Source organism: Lipophrys pholis (assembly GCF_963383615.2).
Source record: "Lipophrys pholis genome assembly, chromosome: 22".
Lineage (NCBI taxonomy): Eukaryota > Metazoa > Chordata > Actinopteri > Blenniiformes > Blenniidae > Lipophrys > Lipophrys pholis.
The window spans coordinates 8644638-8669885 of NC_137644.1; the positions used below are offsets into that span (position 1 = coordinate 8644638).

The 25248-nt window shown below is 42.6% G+C and overlaps 1 protein-coding gene across 1 annotated transcript in view; it reads right to left on the reverse strand.

The window, feature by feature from the left end:
* Positions 1–25248, reverse strand: part of sema3c (sema domain, immunoglobulin domain (Ig), short basic domain, secreted, (semaphorin) 3C) — a 51719-nt gene that overhangs the window by 9094 nt on the left and 17377 nt on the right. Inside the window, exons 3-13 of the mRNA XM_080492260.1 lie at positions 19169–19329; positions 18487–18549; positions 15413–15532; positions 12272–12362; positions 8833–8952; positions 8601–8743; positions 8401–8515; positions 7787–7856; positions 5898–6042; positions 4450–4672; positions 663–751 (exon numbers count right to left, since the gene is read on the reverse strand). Of these exons, the coding sequence (XP_080348386.1) occupies positions 663–751; positions 4450–4672; positions 5898–6042; positions 7787–7856; positions 8401–8515; positions 8601–8743; positions 8833–8952; positions 12272–12362; positions 15413–15532; positions 18487–18549; positions 19169–19329 (1340 nt within the window). The remainder of the gene's footprint in view (positions 1–662; positions 752–4449; positions 4673–5897; positions 6043–7786; positions 7857–8400; positions 8516–8600; positions 8744–8832; positions 8953–12271; positions 12363–15412; positions 15533–18486; positions 18550–19168; positions 19330–25248) is intronic.

Consider the following 25248-nt stretch of genomic DNA (forward strand, 5'->3'; position numbering starts at 1 on the left):
ACTTCAGTTTCTAGCTTTTGGTAAAACGTTGAAATGTCTTCAAAAGACAAACAACCAGGTCCTGTTGAATTGATTAGATTCCTTTGGAATACATTCTGAGAATATCCCAAAGTTATTATGCGTCAAACTACCATTTAAATATCTCAAGGTCAGGCCAAGTCTCTTCTCTGTTTACGAGGATGGAACGGACAGACAGACCAAAACCAAAAGGCTTCCAGTCCATCGCAGCCTTCAGGCGAAGCACCGCGAAGATGAAAGAAATCTCGAAACCGTTTTTTCTCTTTACTTTCAAAAAAAAAAAAAAAAAATGATGTCGAGAATTTCTCTCGCCATGTTCCAGGTGCGGCCGCGAGATCAAAGCTTCACGGCCTTTACGTCTGATGGCAGGTCCGTCGAGTTTCCTTTTAGCTTTTTTGAGCAGAGATGAAGCAACATGTGGCGAGGTTCACTCGGGGACGACGTCCAGACGGTTGCACGTTTCCTGTCCGTCTTCGCCGCCTCGCCCTGCAGGACGTCCACCACCCGAGTGCCACCCTGCTTTTGCCTGTCTGCCCCCGGCCTTTGAGTCGCAGCCCAGGGGCGCACTCCTCCCGCCTCTCTTTGATATTGGGGAAGGAAAAGGATTAAAGCAAAAGAGAGAGAGAGAAAAAAAAAAAAAGAACCTTAAACACTTCCAGCTCCTCCAGGATCAAGTCTTCATGGAGGGACTGATTGGTCGGCAGCACGATCACCTTCTGTATCGTACCTTTGTCTGAGGGCAGAAAGCCGACATGTCAGGAGCCGTAACCACACACGGGCTACTCAACAAGCGTATGGAACAGATACGGCACTTCGCAAGGAATCAGTAAGACCAGAGCGCAACTGCTGGTGGCAGAAAAACTAAGCTCCCGATCTGTTTTCCTTCGCACATGTTTGCTTTTGAATTAGGAGTAAAAATCAGCAGTGGCAGGAAGAGGAATGGGGTGTCGAGGACTACGAAACGGGGGAAATGTGACACAATTACCACCGTCGATACAGAGAAGGATTTTACTTCAACCAAAAAACAAGCTTAGTAACCATACATGAACTGAAATTAAACTTTATATGGGAGCATAACTTAAATTTAGTTTTACTAGGCCATGTTTACGCGACAATATTTTCAAGTGAAAACAGAAAGCTTTTGAAAATGCTTAGACTTGTCTCTGTAGAACCTGGAGAAAATACATCTTTTTTAAAAGTTGGCTCCCTTGATGTATTTTGTATCTTTTTGTCTTTTTCTAGGTGTACCTGTATTGTATTGTATTGTTTTGTGTAAGACTGATTCCGTCTCCATGGAAATGGGAGACGTGCTACTTTTTGAAAACACTGATTCTATCTCCATGAAAACGGGGTAAATGCAACTTTTTGAAAAAAAATTCTAATTCCGTCTTCATAGAAACGGGGGAAACCGCAACTTTTTGAAAACACTCGGATTCCGCCTGCTTGTAAACGGAGGAAAAGACAACTTTTCCGAAATGCTGCTATTGCGCGTGTGCACCACGGCCGTGACAAATGCTCCTTCTGCACGAGTAGATGCACTATATCAACAATGTTCGCCTCCAGAGTGTCATGACTCCCAGTCCATATTCTCCTGGGACTTGGCAGTTGTATTATTGACAATCCCCGTGATACCAATTCGACTTTATCGTCTGTCCATACAAACGTCTGTGAACTCCCATTGTTAATGTTTATAGCATGTTCCTCTCTGTGTGCATGTGTCTGTGGTTTTATTGCAAAAACAACCAACAGCAGCCATTAGTGGCCTGGTGTTATAAATAGTTTTATTATAGAAAGAAGAAAAGCCCATGTAAAGAGTTACGACTGAAACAACAACATATGGTTTACATATTTGGAAAGTGCCTCTAATCATTTCAAAAAAGAGAAAGTAACGAGTCCAGGAGGGAGGGAGGGGTTGTATTAAGAGCTCCTGGAAAAGCCCGATAAGAGCGTCTCCCTCATCCGTGAGACAAAGCACCTTTTCGGGAGCAGATGTGGCGAGGCTGTTGGCTTTCCTTCAAGAATCCCGGGGAAAAGGAGAGGCTGCTTGATAAACACGAGCAGATTCGTGAGAGAGAGTCCCGGAGTGGCTTTCTGAATATAAATGTGCACACGTGGACAAACAGAATAGCAAGCGTAATTCTGCATGTAATCACACACTTTCCTGTTATTCTAACAACGGATTTACACAGGTATATAATATAATACTCTGCCCCAATATAGAATACATACAAGTGTAGAGCTCGTGTTTATATTTAGATTTTGCCTTTGAAATATCAGTATTCTGATCTTTTGTACCCTTTTTTAACTGACTTGCTGCTATTCAAGGCTAAAATCAAAGGATTTTCAGCTGCTACCTGATTGTGACCTGATCAAAACTACACACACACACGCACGCACTCACGCACTCACGCACACACGCACACACACACACACACACACACACACACACACACACACACACACACACACACACACACACACACACACACACACACACACACACACACACACACACACACACACAGACAGACAGACAGACAGACAGACAGACAGACAGACAGACAGACAGACAGACAGACACACACACACACACACACTCTGTACTATCCTCTCTGATATCTTATCCGATAACCAGCTGAAACAATCGGCCCCAAGTCACAAATGATTTACTTCTGAATCCCCTCAGTGATAAAACAGAGAGAAAAAGGGCTGCGTTGGTGTTTTTTTTTTTCTTTTCAGCGTGTCACTGTACCTCGGTCTGTTTTTAGCTTACCTGCCTGGTAACAAGGCTGCGCCGGCTCACCGTGGCTTATTTTAAAGTGTTGGCGGCAGCATGCAGATGTTGTGGCTCGAGCTCGTGACGCTGCGGAAATGTGCGTCAGGAGTGGCGTGAGTTGAGATGGTTCCTTGTGTGTCAGGAAATCTCCTGAATGTGGTGAAATACTGACAATTCAATAAACTAAATGTGCATCAAATCGGGTAAAAATTGATTTACTTCCTTTTGCCACGACTTAATTAGTCATCGTGGGTGTTTTAATCAGACTCCAGCCAAAAGAAGAAGAGTTTGTCGAAGACCTTTTTCTCTATTCCAAGATGACTGGTCTGGCAGGCAAAGAAAGAAGCAGAAAGGTTTTGATGGTTTGATGAATTTGGAAGTTCTGATCAGTTGAGATGAACTGCAATGACTGACAGCTTATTTAAATCAGCGCTGAAAACATTATTGTTCTATATTGTCTTTAAAATGATCTTTTATTTTCTTCAGCTTTGAATGTGATTTCACGGATCTCTCTGCCTTCGTGAAGCACTTTGAATCGCCTTGTGTACGAACCGTGCTGTACAAATAAAGTTGCCTTGCCTTCTCCTCCAACTGACTTCATAAATGCTCTACAGTAGAAAACATGTAGAAAACCTCACAGAAACGCTCTAATGCCAGGGGATTGTGGGATTGGGGGTTGTTGGTGACTCTCATTTGCCTTGAATTAGTGTGTGTGTGACCGTCTGTCTCTCTGTGTTTGCCCTGTGATGGACTGGTGCCCATTGTTAGGGAAGGTTCCCTCCCGCGCACTGCCTCGCTGAATTGGATGGTAAAGAAGATTGATGGATGGATGTGAGACAAACAGTGACGGCTCGGCTTCATCTGATTTTTCTTTTCTTTCATTTTTCTAGTGAAAAAGCTTTTAGTGTTATGTGGAAGAGAGACTTTTGAAATGAATGCATTTTGTACAGTGCATCTGGAAAGTATTTTATCACATTTTAACGCATTTTGTGATGTCACGGCCTAAAGCTCCATTTAACTGTAAACGGATTGTGTTTGCATTTTGGTTTCAGGAAATTATTAAAAACTATCAAGTCCTGACAGATTATGTACCGGGAGTCATGCCACTCTGGAGGCTGCCATGTTTGTTACTATCCATCTACTCACACATGTGCAGAACATCTATTTACTACAGCTGTGGTTCTGCAGGCGCAGGAGCAACGTTTCCCAAAACGTGTGTTTTTTTCCCTTTTTAGAGAAAGACGGAGTTGGAACTTTTTCGAAAATGTACGATTTCACCCGTTTCCATGGAGAATGACTTTGAGGATTTTCAGGCAGTACCGTCTCGGTTGCTGTTTTCAAAAAGTTGCAATATCAGTGGCTCAGAGTACCGTTGTTGTGTAAACATACACCCACAGTGCAACAAGTTTTCTGTTGTCACTTGAAAATGTCACGTTAACAGGGGTCTTATTCCAAAATAGATTGAATTCTTTTATTTCTGGTTTGACTTTCCTGTCATCGTCACCTTAACCTGTTTTCTTTGAAATCATATAGAACGTGAGACCTGGTAGAGACCCTTATCTGGCTTGTTTTTTCACACCAGCAGTTGGCGGACAGTGAAAATAAAAGCGAGCGCCTATTTTCCGAGAAGCTGCAGGACCTGCGTACGTCCATACCTGTGCCGAGGAAGAGCACCTGGTAGTTTCCGTCGGCGGCCGCGACCTGGTCCACAGCCACTGACGTGTACTTGTAGTCAGCGTTGGTGCGGACCACCAGGGGTCTCCTGCCCACCGGGTAGATGGGGTTGAACATGACCGGGTGGTTGCGGACAAAGGTCACCACGTCATCCGGGAACTCCTTCGTCGTCTGAATGTCAGGTGTGAAGGCTCCACCGGGACACTGGAGAAACAAACCAGTGGGATGTATTGTGTGTGAAGACCTTTTACTTTCACTGTATAATCTGTAAAAATTAAACACAGAATAATCTTGGGGAATACACTAATAAAATAGATCTCATATGATTTAGTAGCTTCAAGCATATTACAACACATATTACCGTGGAGTCCCACAAGAATCAATACTTGTGCCTTTTTTATTTGTGGGAATTTACAATAGTCGTTAAAAATGGTGCAATTATTCCACAATAAAAACACTGCTATGATGTAATGGAAGTCTTCATGCTCCCTGGACAATAATTTGCCAACATCTTTTATGATCCTGTCACAGATAAGAGTTTGTGTGCTCTCGCGGACCTTTATCACATATAGATAACAGTTTGTGTTAAAAGTAAATTGCAGTTTTGATTTTAAGGTATCATCGAGATCATAAACCGGGTTCTGAATTCCAAAGATTAATATTATGTTTGTCCCGCACTTGAAGAGAATGGCGAGCAAGGGACGTGGCCTATTTGTAAAAACGTGACAGGCTGGTAACATCAGCTGATCGAGAGACACATCCTCCACCACCACTGGACGGCATTTCCTGACTAAGATGAAAGAATCCAGTCGAAACGTGTCAAAAAACACATGTTGAAAAAAGTCTCCTCGCCTGGACAGAATAAGAGAATAATAGAACTGAGGGTAGGAGGAGAATTATGTGGTAAATAACCTATTTTGAGGAATTATATGCTGAGATTAACCACATTTGGAAAATTTACATTGTAATTTGTATGAAATTGTTTGTTGGAGAACTACATACTCAAATAAAATATTTTGTGGGAGGTAATTTACTGCTAAAATAATATATTTTTTTAGAATTACATTAGAAAATTGAATCTTTTTTGAGGGAAATGCTTTCTGGAAATACTAGTTGTGTGACAGTACAATCTAAAAGCTGTATATTAAAGTAACGACTTTTAGTGGAAAAAATGCTAAAATATCCAGTTTGGTGGATAATACATGCTGAAAATAGCAGCTTTTTGGAATAAAATTCAAAACTGTTTGAATATATACTGTATATATATATACACTGAACACACTGTTTTTTATGGATACATTTAGAATAAAAGTAGTTTTATGGGAATGACACACTGAAACATCCTGGAATATCCTTTTTTTTTTTGGTGAGGTTTAAATGCTAACATAACAAATGGAAAGATGACTGAATGACCTGATATTGAACTTACAGTCCCAGGCCTCGGATATGGGATGCGTCCCTGGAACGCGACCCACTGGAAGTTGGGCCCCTCCCTGTGAGCGAAGGGCCCGTTGAAGACGGTGAGGATGTCGGCCATGTTATAGACGCACACTGCCGAGCCCTTGAAGACGGAGCTGAGGGAATAAGATACAAACATTTGAATGAAACGCCGACTCCGGTGACCGGCTTTCACAAACTGCCCACCCTGCTGAAATATTTGGCCGTTGTTTGTTGAAATCACAGTTTGGGAGGCGGTGCGAGTCATTAATTCCGGGGGAAACCGCGGCCGCGGTCCACTGAGGACAGCTCACCTATTTCCTCCTCGGTGACTCAGTGACCTGATGTGGTTTGGCTCGGTCATTTAATACCACACTGCTTAACACATAAAAAGGGGCTCTGCCGACAACGGGTAACAGAAGCGTACTGTGCAAACGGGAGGGGAAAGAGAGTGGATATAAGGATAATATTGAGCTCAGAGCCCTCGAGGACCCCGATGTTTGGTTTGGATGTGTTCTTGGAGCCCGGATACACTACTGTAGGCTTTCAGAGGTAACAAGTGGCTGGATGGAGGGCCTGCGGCCCAATTAAAGATCACAAGAGGAGGATCAAGTGACCATTCCTTAAAACCTCCAAATTTGTCATGCTGGATATGACTAGTTATGACTTTGTGCCCGGTGAAAGAACCACATTCATTTCGTTCGATTCCTTACAACACATGCTTACATTTTTCCCTCAGTTCCAAAAAGTCACAAATGATCAAACTTTGGTCGCACACAGCCTGGAGTGTGCGAAAATCCCCTCGCCGACTCACTAATGAGAACACAATCAAAACATTGTGTGTATGGGTGAATTCAGAAGACACATTGCATTAACAATACACTTTTCTCAGATTGAAGCCACTGAATAACGAGAAAGACGCACAGTGGTTAAACTTTGTTGCTTTGTATGTTTTTAAATCTTTATGATATTTATGCGAATCAAATAAAAGTAGCGCAAAAATATTGATACTTATAGGTACGTAGATATTATTTTAAATGATACGCTATCGATATTAAAAAAAAAAAAAGTCACACAATAAATAACAGATGGCGGATGAACTAAAAATGTTAAGGACTCGCATAAACAAACAAACAAAATAAAGAAAAACTGAAAGAAAATGCATAACAATAAACTAATGACTGATTGAATGAATAGATTAAAGTAATGAAATAAAGTATATGAGATGAAAAAAGTCAAAATAAATAAATACATCAGCAGAAACATGAATACATACTTATGTGGAAATTATATTTTTTTACAATTACAGTATTTGTACATGAAAATAACAAATCAATAAACTGATAAAATAACTTTCTATCCATCCATCACACACTTACCTGTATTTATGTTGTGTTTTTTCTTTAGAGGTTCTCACTTGGTGGCTCAATCAAACATTACAGAAATCTTTTGGCTCAGATGAGCTGCTTGTAAATTCAATTTAGAATTGATTAAAAAAACCTCCACGGACTTATAAAATATTCCCTGTACTCAAGTATCCCGCTGAGCACTCCTATCAAAAGCCTTTGGAAGAAATCCAACAATCATGTAATGCATATTTTCTAACGCTGTGCACTATAAAGTTATCGCTTCAGCAGAAATGTGCAACGCCACCAGAGATTATAGGGAACCAACAAAGAAAACCAAGGCCATATGGTGGAGCCGACAGGACGCTGTAATTGATAGTTCATCACATGAAGAAGCTGCTCAGCAACATGACACATGACGTCTCTATGCAACAGGCTCCCTGACAGGCCCAGGCCCCCCTGCTGGTATCCAGTCAGCGATTGCCGTCGCCACACAAGCCCGCAGGAATGTTACAGTTGGCTTTGCCGGTCTCACCTTGTGGACGTGAAGACTCCGAACACCAGCAGGCCTTTGGGCTGATCGGTTTCCAGCAAAAACACGCTCTCTGTAAAGGAAAACACACGTGTGCACGGGCAGACGTATGCACATACCTCCGGGTTAATACCCTGAGCAAATTCCCCAAATCCCCTATCGATTCATCCAGCAGGTAAGAAGGCCTAAACATGATGAATGCAGCAATTAAAGACGTGCGCATGTTGACAGATGGAGTATGGTGACCTGAATAGAAAAAGCAGGCCTGTAATAGCGTGTGCCGAGGCAGATGCTAGCAATGTTCTGGACTAATGTGCTCACAAATGAATACAAGGCAACCAAGAGCAACAGAGCAATTGTTGTGAAAGCTGACTAAGGGCTACAGTCCTAATCCAGACCAAACATGGGAAATTCTGCGGGTTGTTTGTGGAAAAAAGCTATCACAAGAAAAAAAACATGGCTCGGATACGACAGTGGACCGTGGCCATATATTCTTTCCGAAAGTTCCTTTGAACTTGTTTCACCAACCACAGTCGTTGAAAATATGGAAGACGAGATGAAAACACAAAATGTAAATTCCACTCTCACGTCTGTGACGGTGTTTTTTTTTAACTCACCGAGTTCATCGAAGTGGGTTTCGGTACCGTCTTCCTCCAGGACCGAACACACCATCCTGGCTTTCAGGAAGGTGGTCCATTTGTTGACGAGGCTCCGCTGTCCTCCGATGTCGCTCTGCGGGCGGAGAGCTGCAGGTGGTAACTTGAAACTGCAAGGCGGGCGGTGCTGATTCGTTTAAGCTCAGACAAGAGGCACTTACCGGACAGACTCTGGCCAGCATGGTGTGGATATTTTTAGTATTCCCATTGTTATCCGTGAGCCTCTCACGGAAGAAAAAATACAATTTGGCATCATTGGGGTCTGTTCCATCTGGTATCAGGTGGGCATCGACAAAAATGGGCTCTGAATGAAATAAAGAAATGAACTTTGCATACATAGCCAGAAGAATGCAACGTCTTCCGTGTATACTTTTACAATGCGCGCGTGCTCACCACTAAGCCACTTGGAGTTGTGCTGATCGGTCCGTACTGCATTTCTCTTGGTAAGACTCCTGAAGATGGCAGCATCTGTCCCCATGAAGTCGATGTACATGCCAGAGAAAAGCTCCTGATCTGGAAGCATGCACAAACACCACATCGACAATATTCTCGCTGCTTCTTCTTTTTTTTTTTTAAGAGAGCGAAAACACACAAAACATTAGAGAATACTGCCACAAAGATGGAAGAGGAACTACAGAAACATTGATCCAGCCGACAAGCCCTTCGTTTGGATTATAGGAAGAAGTACTGTATATACACGTGTGATGATGCCAACCGCTTACACGCAAAGACAACGATGTTTTCGTGTGCATCATTACAATTCGCTGCTGGTGCCGTCAAGCCAAACTAAAGATGCTGACCCCAAATCAAGCCCTTCTTCTGCACCATTTTCCACTGCATTTGCATTGGTTGATGATCAGCCGTAGTGTAATGACTCCTGCCTGAAAAGTATTGCAGCTTGCGGGTGGATATATGACCTTGAAATGGCTGTAAGCGAACCTCCAGCATGGCCATACACAAGACTGTAGAACAATGGATATTCCATCTCCTGTCTGGGATGGCTAAAATTGCAAAGTCTGCAGCCACAGTAACAGGAGACCATGAGAGTCCTGACGAATCCACTTCAAGCGGCTCCACTTTGAGCTTCTTCTGGATGACTGAACTGTTCACTCTGTCCCAAACTCATTTTGGCTGCTTGTGTCTCATTCTTTCGGTCATGACTGACACACAAAGTGCTTTGCCTTTCTGTTTAGCACCATATTAACCAACAGCCTGGATCTGAAAAATACCCTGGGATACACAAAATTCCCCTATCTGGTGTCCACTTTTTCCTCGTTACACAAAGAGGGTACAGATTTTACAGAGTTTTTCCTGAAATCGGTATCGGGGCAACATGCAAACCCCATACTGAAAGCTCCCTATGAACCAGAAACCTTCTTCCTTTTAGGCAAAACTTCTGCTTACAATGTCAACCGTTCATACAGATGAAAATGATAATGGAGGCTTCGAGAATCCCTAATAGATTCACAGTTTGCGTGTGTCCTGCTGCTAATAAGCCACCTTATGCTCTCCACAGCCGCCTCATGTTTTTTCGCCATTCCTTTACTCTCACTTCATCATCGATTAGTTGCAGACCATGTGTTTTGGAGGACGGGTGGCAACTAAAAGGAAGATTAAAACTATGTGGCCCTCATCCAAGCGAGCCTGCTAAGGAGTGGGTGTCGACAGCACTCAGACAGTCTCCGAGAATCCAAAACACGAGGACCAGGATATGAAGAGCGGTTTTTTTTTTTATTATTATTACTGAGCGCAGACAATGCCTGGGATTGTCCTCTGAGGCTCGCAGTGCTGCATCACTGCTTCCACTGTTTTGCCTCTGACCTCGGCAACACTTGGCAGACCTCCCCTCCCTTCAGGCCGTTCCCCCCTTCCCACCCTTTCCCTCCCTTCCCTCCTCTGGCTCTCTCCTCGTGGGGATCTGTGACGGCGCTCATCCCGCCTGGCGAAGCCGCTGCTGACACGGCGATGCTCAGGTGTCAGAAAGGAGAGACGGTTTTACAGCGTGCGTCACCTTTAGCCGAGTCGAAGCAACCCAACACCACCTCCCACCAATCACAGATCAAAGGGTGGAGGGTCGTCGAGGGGGAAGGTGTTAGACTGACTTGAAGAAGACACGTATCTCTTCATTTTTAAATGACATCCCAGTTCAAAATTATAACCGGCATTGCTCCCAGTATGAATACAAGCTCATTTTTCACATTAGACTTATTTTGCATGCGGCGCCGCTGACACCCAATCTCCTGAACGGAAAGCTGATTGACATTTGAAAGTCGGTATCACTTTGAGGCAAGTTGCCAATTTTTGTGATACTCTTACTGACAGGGGCAAGTAATAGCCCTGCATGATATTTTCACACCGAGATACGTGACAGACCACCCCCACTTTTGAAAAGCCCATAACGTTTAACACTTGTTCTCTATGTGGTCCAGTCAAATGCTTTGCTGAGTTTATTCATAAAGTGAGTAAATATAAACGGTTATGACATTACACAAATTTACCCTGAAACAAGAGGCAGAAAATTCAGATGTTACTCCTTTGGTTAAGTAAACAGATAAAACAAGTAAAAGACAGGGTCTGGAAAGAGATCGAGCTTTCAGACAGCTCATCTAATAGACAATCAAACTCAATCAAATTCAATTAAATACTAAAATATTCCATTTTAATAAACGTTAGATGATACAATGGATTTGCCAGCTTGAAAGCCATCACACACAGAGCATTTAGTGTGACGCTGGTACTTTGTGCCAGATGGTGTCACAATATGGGGAATGTTTTCATAAGCCAAAGGAAATAAAATACACCATTTATTTTCATGGAGAATAATACTATGAGTGTTTTATGGAAACAATATATTAATAAAAAAAACTATTTTCTCCATTATTATTTCCATATGATTTCAATTTTTGTCAATTCTGTTACGAAAAACCTGTCATGAAAAAAGATGCAGATTACTCCCAAGTTCCTCCACTGTTAGTAAGGGTTCAAATGAGATGGAATTTAGCACCAGTTTAGATGACAACGTTTCAAATGGAAAAGCATTGCTTTTGCGTTTTACTTTTAGAAAAGTTCTATGTTTACACAGCAACATTGTGAAAGTGTGCAGTGTTTTTGAAAAGTTGCGTTATCCGTCATTTCCGTGGAGAAAGTGTTTTCGAAAAGCTGCATTTCCCCTGCTTCCATTTAGTAAGCCTTTTCAAATAGTTGCATTGTCCCCAGTTTCCACGGAGACAGAGCCAGAGTGGTTTTTGAGAAGTTCCACCTTGGGAGCCGATTTCAAAAAAGTTGCATTTTCAGTAGCTCGCAATGAAAGTTATTTCTTTTCACTTGAAAACGTTGCGTCGACGGGGCCTTAGTCAGACAAGCACAGTCATCAAATTTTTGCATCAGAAATGTTTGAGGTTCAGTCAGCGCTCGCCGTCTTTATTTCCTGTCTCTTTGTGGTGTGAAAGTGAGCCAAGTAATCATTCTGCACGCTAATGGACTAAAGTAGGAAGTATTGAAACCACAGAGAGAACCACACTCATGTCGGACTCGGTGTGTATCGAGGTCCCTAAAAAAACCAAACCAAGCAATGCAAAGTATTTTTAAACACCGTGACTAACTGTGAAGTCACGCATCAGCAGCTCCGCCACCTATCCCACATGGCCTGAATGCAGCAGAATTAAAGCCCTGGAAGCGCACTCCTCAGTGCCCACAGCCCGCCTAGTTAGAGGCCCGAAGAACCAGCACCGCAAACATGTTTTTATTGACACAAACCCAAGAAAACCTTTATTTTAAACATCCTATTTGAGGGTTTGAAACATGCTGAGAGAAAGTGAATGGAGGCACCTACTGAGCATGACTGAGACTGTATTCACTTGGGGGTTGAAGGAGCACCTCCCCTTTCCTGACTCCGTCTTTGAGTCGATGTGAAAAACTTGTTCCTGTCAGAAGAGGAAAAAAAAAGAAAAGAAAAGGAAATCAGACATCCGGGAGACGGTTTTATACGAGACGTTGGTCAGGCTAGTCCAATAAAATGGCTCTATGAGCAAAACAAATGTTGCACAATAGTTCGGATCAGGTTCAAACAGCATTTGGTCTTAAGTCAAGAAAAGAGGAACATCTCTCTCCTTAACAGGGCCAGGAGGGACGGTAAAAAAGGAAGGAAGGGAGTCTCTCCATCCGAGGTGGAAACACAGATCAACATTCATCCTCTGGCAGTGGTTTCGTACACATTTACTTAAAACCCAACACATGGTGTGATGAAATAAAAAATACGGAAACAAATGATCGTCAGCTAACGAGAGTGGACCGAGAAAAATGCGTCAATTGACCAAAACTTTCAGGATCATTCACATTTTCATCAATTTAGAGTTTCTCGTTGACAAACACATACACAGGGAGAACATGCAAGCAAAGCCTGGGCCTGAGATAAGAGTACTAACCCCTACCCCACAAATACAACTTCAAAATTGAGTTTCAATCCTTTGCCTGCAACCCGGGTCAACTCTGTACTCCAGCATCTTGTTATACTTAACAGATTGTTTTGCAAAGCGAGCACTCCGTCTTTCAAACAAAAACCCCAAATGACAAAAAGGCACCGCGGTGAGGGAAGAGTCTGGTCGAGCCTCGCTCGCTCTCCTTATTAGTGTTTGGCAGCGGCCGGCAGTCTGCGGCCCGACGCCGCTCGCTGGATGAGCACTTTTTCCCCCCGCAGGGCTTCCTCGCTCTCGGAGACGAGCGGGCGGGAGAGCGGCGCTCCGTGACCGACGCCGCAACATCCACCAGCCAACACTCATCACCCCCCCCCCATCATGTGGGAGCAAACATGGAAAGTTTGCCCGCGTCTCATCACGGGATCTCTAACAGCGTTTCTGACTGCTCACCCTCCCGAATCAGATCAGTCAAAACACGCAGTTGTTCAAAGGAAAACAATTTAGTATGCACAAGCTGTCGCTTCAACACATTCTGCAAAAGCTTCTTTGTTCAAGCTGCTCAGTGAATCCTCCTGGCACAGTATTTATATTTATACCTTTTTATTTTTTTTCTAATTTGGCTTTATTTATGGCGTTTATTTACTTTGCACTGTTGTCTGTCTGCGACTGTAACTGTGTCTGCCTGTAACTGTTTGTCTGTCTATCCTTAAACCATCCTTCAGATGAATGACTTTTTAAATGTGAGTAAAGTGCTATAATAACTTCAAAACAGTTGATAGTTCAACTGATTAAAATCTAATCATTCATAGCTATACAGAAACCAATAAATTAGCAAATATAAAGGTCAGAAAACAAAGAAAGGTGGTTAAACACATTTGTGCTATAGATATTATTAAAGACGACTAAACTTTTTATATATGAGATAAACAAAACAAACCAACATGTGAAGAAATACACACACAAACATGCATGCACACACAATAAATAAATAATAAATAAAAATGTCGACCTCGAATTCTGAACACATTTCAATGCATAAAGCGCTGGAATGAACAAAACAATAAACAAAATAAATCTATATATGATAATTCACTCAGACGCTATTGCAGTGAACGTGTTTTATCAGGGCGTGAAATTATATATACTGTATATATTTACATAAAACAGTTTTTTTTACATTTTCTTTCTGGTTTCACCTCTTTCCTCACACAATGGTTGTTGTTGTCTTGCTCTGGGTGGCAGTGTTCACACTCATTTCGTTTCACTACACAGGTTCACTCCAACAGTCTGCTCAAGGTGGTGAGTTAAGCACCAAAAAGGAGAAGAGACTTGTTGGGTCTCCAGGACAGAAACTGAACTTTAACTACATCAAATGAGCTAAAACAGGTTAATTGATATCAACACTATTTCAGTGTATGATCGCTACATTTTTAATCCATCCAGAGTGTAGATATTGAAAAATGTACTTCTATGCCAGATGGTCCTCTTGTTAAAATCTTAACCAGTCTCTTCAATAAAGGGTTGTCAAACCTGCGCTGGCCTGCCAGAGGCTCCAATCCAGCCCATAGGATCATATTATAAAGTGTGAAATTCAGAAAAAAATAAATAACTCAAGTAATCCCTGTGTACAGTTACAGTATTGATATTACACAATACCCGGATCCAGAACTGAAGAACAGATTGAAGCAGGATTTTTTAAGTTACCCGTTTTGTTTGTAATGATTAACTTTGCATTGTAATCCATACTGCGAGGGTTTGTTTGTGAAAACATGAATGTGGTCGTGATCTACGGCTCGAACTGATTTGATACTGTGACAAAACCATAGCCGGGATGATATTAATCGATGACAATGATATGCTACTGATCCAACACAATGCCAATACTATACGGAGACAATGCTCATCTGATATATTACCAACACAATACCGATACAGTACAGATATGGTACTGATTCACATTATACCAATTCAATACTAATATATTACGATACCAACACAATAATGATGAGATTCTGATACTCAGTGGAAAAAAATTCTACCTGGTTGTTTAGGTATTGGAAGTATTGGTGTTCTGGTTTTTGGTGTTTTGGTATCAGAATTATTAGTGTTTTGGTATTGCAAGTATTGGTCTTTTAGTATCGTAAGTATTACTGTGTTGGTATCAGAAATCTTGGTGTTTTGCGATCAAAAGTATTTGGTGTTCTAGTATCAGAAGTATTGGTGTTTTGGTATCAGAAGTATTGGTGTTTTGGTATCAGAGGTATTGGTGTTTGGTGTCAATCTACAGCATGGAGACGGTTGCAGGTATCAAGCAGCCTGAGAAGCGTCAACAATTTGCCAGAAGACGACTTTTCAGGTTGTCCATCATAAGTTTTTGCAAAAAGTGCCTTCGGTGTAATGAATTCCACAAAGTACTCATGAGTATTATTCCGGACACCCACTGGTGGTTTGAATGGATCGCTGTGGTGTCAACCATCAAAGCAAACGTTCCCTGAACAGTTTAGAACCTCTCACGAGTTTGTTACTATAAAGAAGTGAATCCGTCATCGTGGGCCCACCTCTGGTCTGCGGCCTCTGTTGATGTACACACAGACGGGACTGTACGCGCCGCTGCCGCACATGAACAGATGAGTCCGGTTATACGGCTGCACCACCCGGATGAAGTTCCCACAGCCGTGCTGGAAAAACAGAGACAAAGAAAAATACTGTATATAAATAAAGTGAAGTCCTGCTCCCAAACCACTTTGCTGCAAACCAATACGATACTTTTAAAATAAAAAACCTATTTTTCAATCACACTTATGACACATTGCCCTGGAACAGACGAGAGGAAAGGTCTATTTCCTGGTATGGAGCCAAGCTGACACCAAATCACTCTTGAAGTGTCTCGTTCCATATGAGGTAGTAATTCAAACTTATCTTACTTGTTATGACGGTTATACAATCACATGCTGCACAATAAAACGATCCCTCGGCTCGCCGGTGTGGTATTGGGGCCAGTGGAAAAAGCACGTCAGTGGTAAAAGTGATAAATGAAGGTAAGATCAACCACTGAGCTTCCACTTTCTAAGCAGCAGGGGCGTCGGGGCATGGCTGCCCATTAAACCTGAATATTCAGAAAAACGAGTGAGCAAAAGAGGAAATAAGTGGGAAGGAGAGGAAGACGCAGCAGTCAGGAACTTGGCCGTGGCTGCAGGAACGGCAGCTGCACTCGGCTCCTCGGGGAGCCATCAATGAAAAAGTGCATGCTTTTTCCATCACACGCCCATTTCTGTTATTTATCTTCTACTTCTCTATCGCTGCCCCTCCATACTGCTGCTGTCTGGCTTTTTATCACCCGTTGATTTCATCACACCCCGCTGGAGCCTGCGTCCATATCAGTGTTACAGACAGATACACGTACAGCCCGAGGCCTTATCCAAGGACAAGTATCACCAGTTCAAGCGTGTACTTCGGCGACCTTTCTGTGCAGAATTTGCATGTTATTCTTGTGCATGCATGAGTTTTCTGCAGGACTACTCTGCGTTAGAGGTGAATTGACGCCACTTGACTAAAATTACTCCCGTCAGGCGTGACTGTTTGTCTCTGCAGCCGAGGTCGGCTCATGTGTCTTCCCACCCGATCGGCCTAATTTACCAAGATCCTGCAAAGATTTCACAGCTTTCACTTTCAGTTTGAGTGTATTTCGCAGGAGGGCAACTACAAACAGAACACTTTCAAGGGAAAATGGAATTCTTGCGTTGCTTTTCGGTGTCCGTTTACTTAAATTAAATAAAAAGTTGTGGGAGGCCAGTTGAGAAAATGCCTCTTTTCAAACACATTAAAAACAGAATCATATACAACCCAAATGTTTTCAGCTGCTTCAGATTTCAAACACTAAATTGGGTGAAAGTGGTATGGAAGATGATTGGATGTCCTCCTCGTGCATACGTAACCTTCTGGATCATGTCCTATAAACAGCAGCCAGCTTGAAAGCCTCAGGGACAAGTGGCCACAGAGAGAAGCGTCGGAGGGGCAGGAAACAGGCGAAATCTAACTAGTTTGTCTTCAATTCCCCTCCGCTGCCATCCCAAGGCACAAACAATGTGTTTTCTTGACCACAGATTCTATCGGAGGAAAATTCAACATACACAGATGAGGAGGGGAACCGGACCAGATGTATGCACAAGGACAATGCGGATATGAGAAAATTGAATAAACTGCGGTAAGAACAAATGAATACACGTTGAAAGGATTGGAACAAGTAAAGAAAGAACGTTGTACTATAGAAACAGAAATGGATGTTGGAGAGGAGAAACTGGCAGGGCTGTATGTTAAAAAAAAAATAAAAAAAAGAGATGACAGAAGGGAAAAGCGCCCGTTGAGCGGCTCCACACCGAGATGGCTCACCCAAATATTTGTGGGAGCCTGTCTGCAGCAGGCGCGCTGTGACTCAGAGCACAAATCACTCAGTGACTGGAAACAGCTTCCTCTCTATTTCTGCAACAGCATGTTGGACAAAAACCTTGGCTCTGGTACGCCAGCTGCTGTCAAAGGGCGGAGTTATGGTGGAGATATGGGAGACAAATGAGCCGTCCTGGTGGCGAAGAGATGCTTCTTATGGAGAAAAAAATAAGCTTCAGTTTATGCAAAAAAAAAACATCTGAGAGTTTCTTTTACTTTCAAAAGCATTGTTGTCTTTCCCCCCATGCCTTCTGCATTGCAGGATCTATAGGAAGCTGCATGCAGCCCACTTGTTCCAGGACAACCCAATTAGAGGAAAACCGAGGAATCGGTCCTCTGAGTCTGGCTGTGGGTCTTCATTAAACCGCATTGCAGCGAACAAGTTGCGAGGATCCGATTCCAGTTCATTTATTTTTCTTGAAATCCTCTCACAGCGACGCGCGGCCTTTCGATCCTCCCACGCCTCCTGTTCGTTCTGCCGCACCGTGCCACCGCCAGGAGGACTCCGGGCCAGTCGGTCGCCCCGCGGACATCTGCTGCTCGCTGTGAAATAGGCTTGGAACTGAGGCAGGCTCACAGATGCGAGTGGGAAATCCCAGGAGGCGATACACTACAAGTTCCACTGCAAGACCCAGTTGGAGGAGAAGATCCGAGAACAGCTGACAAAACTTTTAGCCTAGATTTGCACCATCTTGGAGAAAAACACCGGAAGCTGTGTGATTTGTCAAGTACCAGTTGCTACCGATGTGCGACACTGTTCGCATACTTTGTACAAAATGTGTGAGAGCAAATCCTGAACGTATGTGTCTAGAGAAGAGGGTTAAAAGTATTTTCTTTCCAAATTCATATTGGAGGAAACACAAATAAATCAATAAGTTAGGCCCTGTTTACACGAGAGTGTTTAATTTTTGTTGAGAAAAGTTGGAAATGACAAAAACACTGATATGCTGTACATAGCATGCCAGGCCACAAGTTGGAGCTGTTGTTTGTTTTTTTACACGGCAATGTTGAGAAAACGCATACATTTTTGCACCTTCCGTTTCAAAGAAGCTGCACGTTCAGCACGTGTAAACGGACACCCTAAGCGTGAAAAAAAGTTTTGCAATCACAATCGTTTCCATTGCAAACGGTGCCTCCGTTTGTTTTCAGTTTTCATCTTAAAATTGTTAGAAAGAGATGCTCTTCTTACCGTTGGGTCCTTGCCAGCCATTTGGCATTCGTCTATTTTGCTTGTAGACGCCGGCCAGAACACCTGGTGGTACAAACAGCACGGCATTTAAATTAGTGACTGATCCATGTGGAAACAGACGTGAAGATGCTCGCGAGGGTTTGATTTACATCCTGTTCAGATCCAGCGCACATCACAGGGACAAAATGAACCTTTCCAAAGTTTCACTTTCCAGGGGAAGTTGTGGCGTCGATGATTACAGCGAGCCATCACCCGCAGAAAAAAATGTGTGTGTTCAAACCCGGGAGAGGTTTGGCTGGATGAATATATCAAGCAATTTACTCTGGAAAAAAAAAAAATGGATGCAGAGCAGCAACTCCCTTGGGGAGCCTAAATGCTTTCCCATCTGTTTATGCACTTCATGCCTGTCAATTACAGAGGAGATAATTCCTTCACTGCATGCAGAATTAGTTGTAAGCGAGCTCGAGCGTTTTTATGGCTCTCTTGAATGACGCTAAAATTGAACTGATCATGGTAAATGTACACCAATTTGCATATCTTTGGAACAGGCTTCAATAATATCCACAGCAGCAATTTCGTGCGCTGGTGGCAGATAATGTTTTCCATTTTTGTCTCTGTTATACAAAGCGTTGGAGGAAAAATGTATTCATTTATTTTTTCAGAACAATGGGCATCTGCTGACCTTAAGCGTGCCATGTGTGATGTTGTTGATATCCATGGAGAGGACATGGTCCTTGCAGCCCACGTACATCCTGTCCTGATCCTCGTCCATCTGCAGGATCCTGTAGTCCATCGCCTTGTCTGATATGCTGTAGTGTTCAAACGCCTGGGAGGCCTGCAGATCTGAGAGAAAGCAGAGGGGGAAAAAAACAAAACAAATAAGCTTGTTTCCACACAGAGGTGAGAGAGTGGTTTCTCTCTGCAAATGAATAGAGAAAACAGATGTACGGAACCAAAAGTACGTCTGTGCTTGAAACACAAACATGTCCAACTTCACAACATCGTCTTTTCATACTTGTGGGGGATTTGTCATGGCAAACCCCGGCAAACAAACAGAGGTTTCCACACAGTTTTCAGTGTGGCTGTTGTGTAAGCAGCTCTAATGCATTTAAAACTACCAGTTAAATCGCCAGTTTGCACCTGATTGTCACTTGTAGTGTTCATCTTAGCTGATGACCTGCAAAACACAATCAGACTTGCATAAGCATGCACGTTAGCACATTACATCCAGGATTGTAGTAATTCAACATGATGCCCTTTTGCATCTATGTCTCCATCTGATTGGCTGAATATGTTTATGTGTGTGATGTGCATGTTGTTATCGCAATGACAAATGCTTGATACCTCCTCTTCATAATAGAAGCACATGGAACAGATTAAATTCTTGGTCAATACCACTTAAGTCGCTTCCAGAACAAGTTCAAGTTCAGTGCTTTCTGAATATTTCAGGACCGAGAAGGAAAACAGGAAGGAAACCGAGACAAGACTTAGAGCAAAGGAATGAAAGTGTGGATTTGATATTCCAAAGCCTGCAGGTTTACTGCTGCACCGAGACTCAACTGTGATGTAACTTCTCTGATTTAGGGACATGGAGAATGCAGGATCCTGCATGAGGCGTTATGAACGGATTTAGTTTTAAAATGTAGGACCTACTGACTTCCCTTCACCTCTCGTCACCCAATGTACGAAACAAACTCAATGTATTGAAACCCATATATGCCTATGTTTCGCCACGCTCAATTAACATAGGAACACAAAGCACCACCACCTGTTGGAGTATGCTCATAGTATGTTGGATGACTCATAACTGAGTTCATCCAATCTCAGGTGATTAGCCCAAAACACATGATATGAACAAGTGTAAACAGTCTGTCAGGGTCGTGTTAATGCCGGGTGTAAACACGTCCACACAGCAGCCGCTAATCATAATTAATGTTATTGGCTTCTAATGTCAACACTGCCCCCCTACAACTACCAGTGGTACTGCAATAAGTATTTTGCTTTTATTTTGTTTTGTTTTTGCAAAGTAGGTTTTAAAAGCATCGGAAACATTTCTGATGAAGAAAAAAGTACAATGCTTATGTACACACTAGAGACGTAATGAACTTAATTGAACTGGTACTGCAATGCTTGCTGCGCTTCTGTTAGCTTCCAGAACACTGACAGAAATCCATTCTTGCGGAATACTTATGGAAGGCTTTCATTGTCTAATTCACGTTTCATGATAGTTTTCCCACATATTTCTGCTTAAATCAAGAGACACACTATTTTCTGCTTTTATGCATTCATTTCGGATGAAGCTGATTATGGAGCACATGTTCAGTTGGAGATGTGGCATAATACATGGTATAAAAGTTTTCCAGCAGAATCCTTCCCTATTCATTAAAAGTGCACATTGTTTACTTTGCGTTGTGTGAACACTTGCAGACGGTTATTTTCAGCCTTATTTGCTTCAGAGATAGAGAATCCTCAACCATACCATCAAAGGCCTTCACTGTCTAAGTCAGGCTCATGCATATTTATCACTTTTTCAATCTGCAGTGAGCAGGGGGCGTGTGGAAGGGGGGCTGATGTAGATTTACGCCCTCCATTTCCTCCCCTCTATTGACCCTCTCTGAGCTCCCTTTGTGTTCCCCTCGCTAATCAACAAACAGGTTGCTGGTGCTTCGCTTCAATGCCTCAGGCTAAAGTCACATTTTCATTATTGTCTGACATATGCTTTTGAGGCCGGAGCCTTTTATCTGGGAGGAAAGTGGCTTTTTTCCTGTGGCAAGCCTCTGTTTGGTGCGTTCGCCGTGCAAAATCCTGAAGTGTTTAACTTTAAAGAAAGACAAGTTTACCACTCCAGCCGCAGGCAACTTTCCCACGACTGCTCGCGCTCCCTTTTCTACTGTGTTTAGGTAAATTACCTTATGTGGTGGAGTGAAAGTGGGGGTATTTTTAAGCGCCGCATCATCTGTAATGAGAGCGGCGTGTAGTGCCTGATGAAAAACACGATCGGTTTTTTTTTTTACAGGACGAGCCAGAGAGCAAATCAAAAGCATGCTCATTCTATCAGGCAGATTTACGTTCAATAAAAGAAAAACCTCCTAAAAAACAGAGATCGTATCAGATGTGTGTTTGAAAGCGGCCACACTGCAGATAGCATCGCAGAGAGCGCCGTGGAGGCAACATTATCCCGCGGCTGCGAAGGCTGAAAGACATTGCACGCGTTGTTCTGGGCAGAGTGCACGCCACCAGGGGTGAAACTCTCTCTCACAAATAATTAAAAACATGCAGGGTTTTTAAATTCCTGCCAGTAAAACAATCAATTTGAATCGTCTCCACCGAGCGATGGCCTGGAGGAAAGAGCTCCTACTCCACAACAGTGAACCTCACGTTAGCGCTTCCAAATTTAAACACGCTTCAATCTGGATTTGTCTGGAACAAGAAGGTGGCGGCCGCCATTAAACACACAGCTGTTTACAGTGGACGGGCTGAGTGGGAGTTTCTATCTTTTACCGGGGCTGCAGGACAAGAGAGGAATGATCTCAGTGTGTCAGCCGAGCAGGATGAAGCTACAAAGCACGTTATGTAACGTGAACCTGACACTCCAGTGAAATAGAGGAGAGGTGAAGATAAAAGAAGGTACAGTACGAAAAGGCAAGAGGCTTTTTTTTTGTAAAACTTATATGTTAACGGATAATCAAGAAGGCTCATGCCATCGCTTCTGAAATGTCGAGTTCCGGTTATTGCCTGATGGCTTTCGGCTCAGGCTTCAGGGCCACTAGTGGGCGCTGTTGATTGCCTTTTGTCATGTCGTGTAAGTGAAATGTTGATAGCTGCACGTTCGGTTTGGTTTCTATGTTTGGCCCTGGTTGTTTAGATGATCTCAACTCCACCTCAGACTATCCTCTATATGGTTTCAGCAAATTAGGAATGAGAACAGAATTCAACCTGGTCCTCATCCAGGTCCAGCGGCCCCATTTTCCTTTAATGCTCGATGACAAAATGATTGCTGGACTGAGGCGAAACCGCATACTTATATGGTCAAGAATTTTTAATCGCCTTGCAGGACCGTCTCCTGACTGTTCGACAACATTGTGTTTGTATGACGGTCGTGAGCTCAAGGAAATGTAATATTATCTGCAGAAATTCTTATGAAAACCCATGCAACATGTAAACCCATGAAACAACCATCGCACATTGTCTCAGCTCAGTAAGAGTGAGGCTTCATACAGACTTCAATCTGCTCTTTCTACTTTTCACACATATTTATTATTGATGATTGATTAATGATATCATTATTGCTATTATTGCCATTATTGTTATGATTTTTAATATCATATTTCTCAAATCATGAGTGCATCATGCATTATTGTTTTATTGTCTTTTATTTGAAAAATTTTCAAAATAACAAGGGACGATCCCTATTACATACAAATATCATATATTAATATATGTTTGATATTTACTAACACTTTTCCACGTGCTGGCATAATCTTGTAATTAAATATTTAGTATTTCGCTATTTTACATTAATTTAGCAAAAAAAATTGAATTTCTTAGGAAAACTACGGGAAAGGTTTCTTCTCTCTGTCATTTCACTTTCGCTCTGCTGTTTCTATACTTGTGTCTGTTTATTAATTTGTGTTGTGTATTTGAATCTCGGCCCTCTTTCTTACAGCCGCAGCTATAAATTCACTCTGACATTAAACAAGGGAAAGCTCTTGTTCTTCCAGAACATTCCACCAAGGGGAACAAAGTGTTCAGATGGGCGTGGCGAGGGTGAAATAACTGTTTAATATTATGCTGAACCTTGTATTGTTTTCCCAGCGGGGGTCAAATGGGAGACTTTCATGTTCCCTCGTGAGGGTGGGAGGCCGAGTTAAGCCCGGCGTTGAGATGGTGCGCAGCAGGGGTGTGTCACAAGGATCCGGCTTTTTCCGTCGGAGACGGACCCAACAAACCTCTGGAGTCCACATGCCAGGGGGATCCAGTGTCATCTCGGGGGGTCTGCTTTCAATCCCACATAAACATGAGTCCTGCAGCATTGTACACAAGTGGTAAAACATGGTTGGATGCTGCACCTGCTCTGGCAACAAATATCAAAAGTTTCTGGGTCATAAAAACCCACCCAGTTGAAACAAGCATTTAGAAACCCGCTGCCAGCTCATAACCTCTGGATCAGCTTCGCCGACTGATGCTGTAATGCACGTTAAGGTCAAATTCATCCCGTAAAGTCGGGATTATTATTATTAATATTAACTGAGGCCTCCTGACTGAGCCTGAACAACATTGCAACACCTTGACTTTCATGTGGAAAATCTTTATCGCAGGAGAAATATCACAATGCAGGGTGTTTATCCTACTTTTTTTTTCTTAATATAAGCAGGGTGTGATTTGCTCAGTGGGAATGGGGAAGATAGCAATCTCCTCTGCATCGTGATTAAAGCGACTTTACCAGCACTTGGCGATCCACTAAAAGCCCCGTTTACACGACGCGTGAAAACGGAAAACTTTCATAGCATTTTGGGTTTCTGTTTACATGACTGAACACACAACTTTTCTGAAACCGCACTGCCCATGTGCAAGAAGGATTCATAAAAACGAATGCAGTGTGTGTTCTTCACCCTTGAATTTAACGGTACTTCTCTTATAAAGTGTACATTTATTACAAAATCACCTGGATCAAATGTAGAGACACATTGGTTTGTTTGTTTTTTCTTACAAACAACCATCACTATGTCTAAGTGGATCAAAACGTTGAGGAAATACCGGTTAAAACGGCTTAAACGCTTCAGTGTTCAAATTAAAACGTATTCACTTTGGCCCTAGTGCACATTTAGAAGAGCAACATTTCAGAACATTTGTGTTTTTCCCCCGTTTCCTCGGAGACAAAGTGTTTTAAAAAAGTTGTGTGCTTCTTTGGCTCCAAACATTGTTGTCACGCAAATAAAGCCTGAATATAAAAGTTGCTGTTTCTGATGATATATAAATAAAGATCGGATTCAATTGCATTCTGGGCTAAATGCAACACACAATGGAGCAATGTTTTTTTTGACCATAAGAAGTCAGAAATAGCTTTCATATTCATCAAAACCTCAGCAAGGCCACCAAGCTGAGCCCAACTTCAGGATGAGAACATTCACACTAACAACTGGATCGGTGTGAAATGTCCTTAAATACATGAGCGAGAATGATATTTCACCAAGAACCCAAAACAAAAAAGTCGGGGCACACCCGTTTTGTTTATATGGCTGCGATGAAAAAACTCCACTGGACCACATGTGCTTTGTTAGTCGCGGGTTTATATGCATTCCTCGCTGTTGAGATCGCACAACCCTCAAGGGGGAACCGCGTGTGCACATCATTACCAAGCCACCGTCAAGCATCTTGTTATATTTCAAGGTGCGTGTGTCTTGTTTGTGCTGCAGAAAAGAAGAAAGGAAGAAACCGTTTTTTCAGACGATAAAGACACGAATGTGTGACCTTATTAGGTGGAAGTAGTGGCTGATATATCAACAAAGATAGAGGAAGTGTGTTTGCGCATTGACAGCTGGTGAGTTTTCTATAATGGATGGGTTCAGGTGGGCTTTAGCCCCCTGGGTGCTGCCTTTCAGGCTGAGCTTCGACCCACAGGCTCCACGGCAAAGCAGCTCTGACCCCGAGCTGCATTGAAAGAAAATGTTGTTTTTTTTCTGCTCTGTAATCACAACTTTCAGTTCATTTTTTACTTTTACAATTAAAATACAAAGAAATGACATAGGAGAATCAAATTGG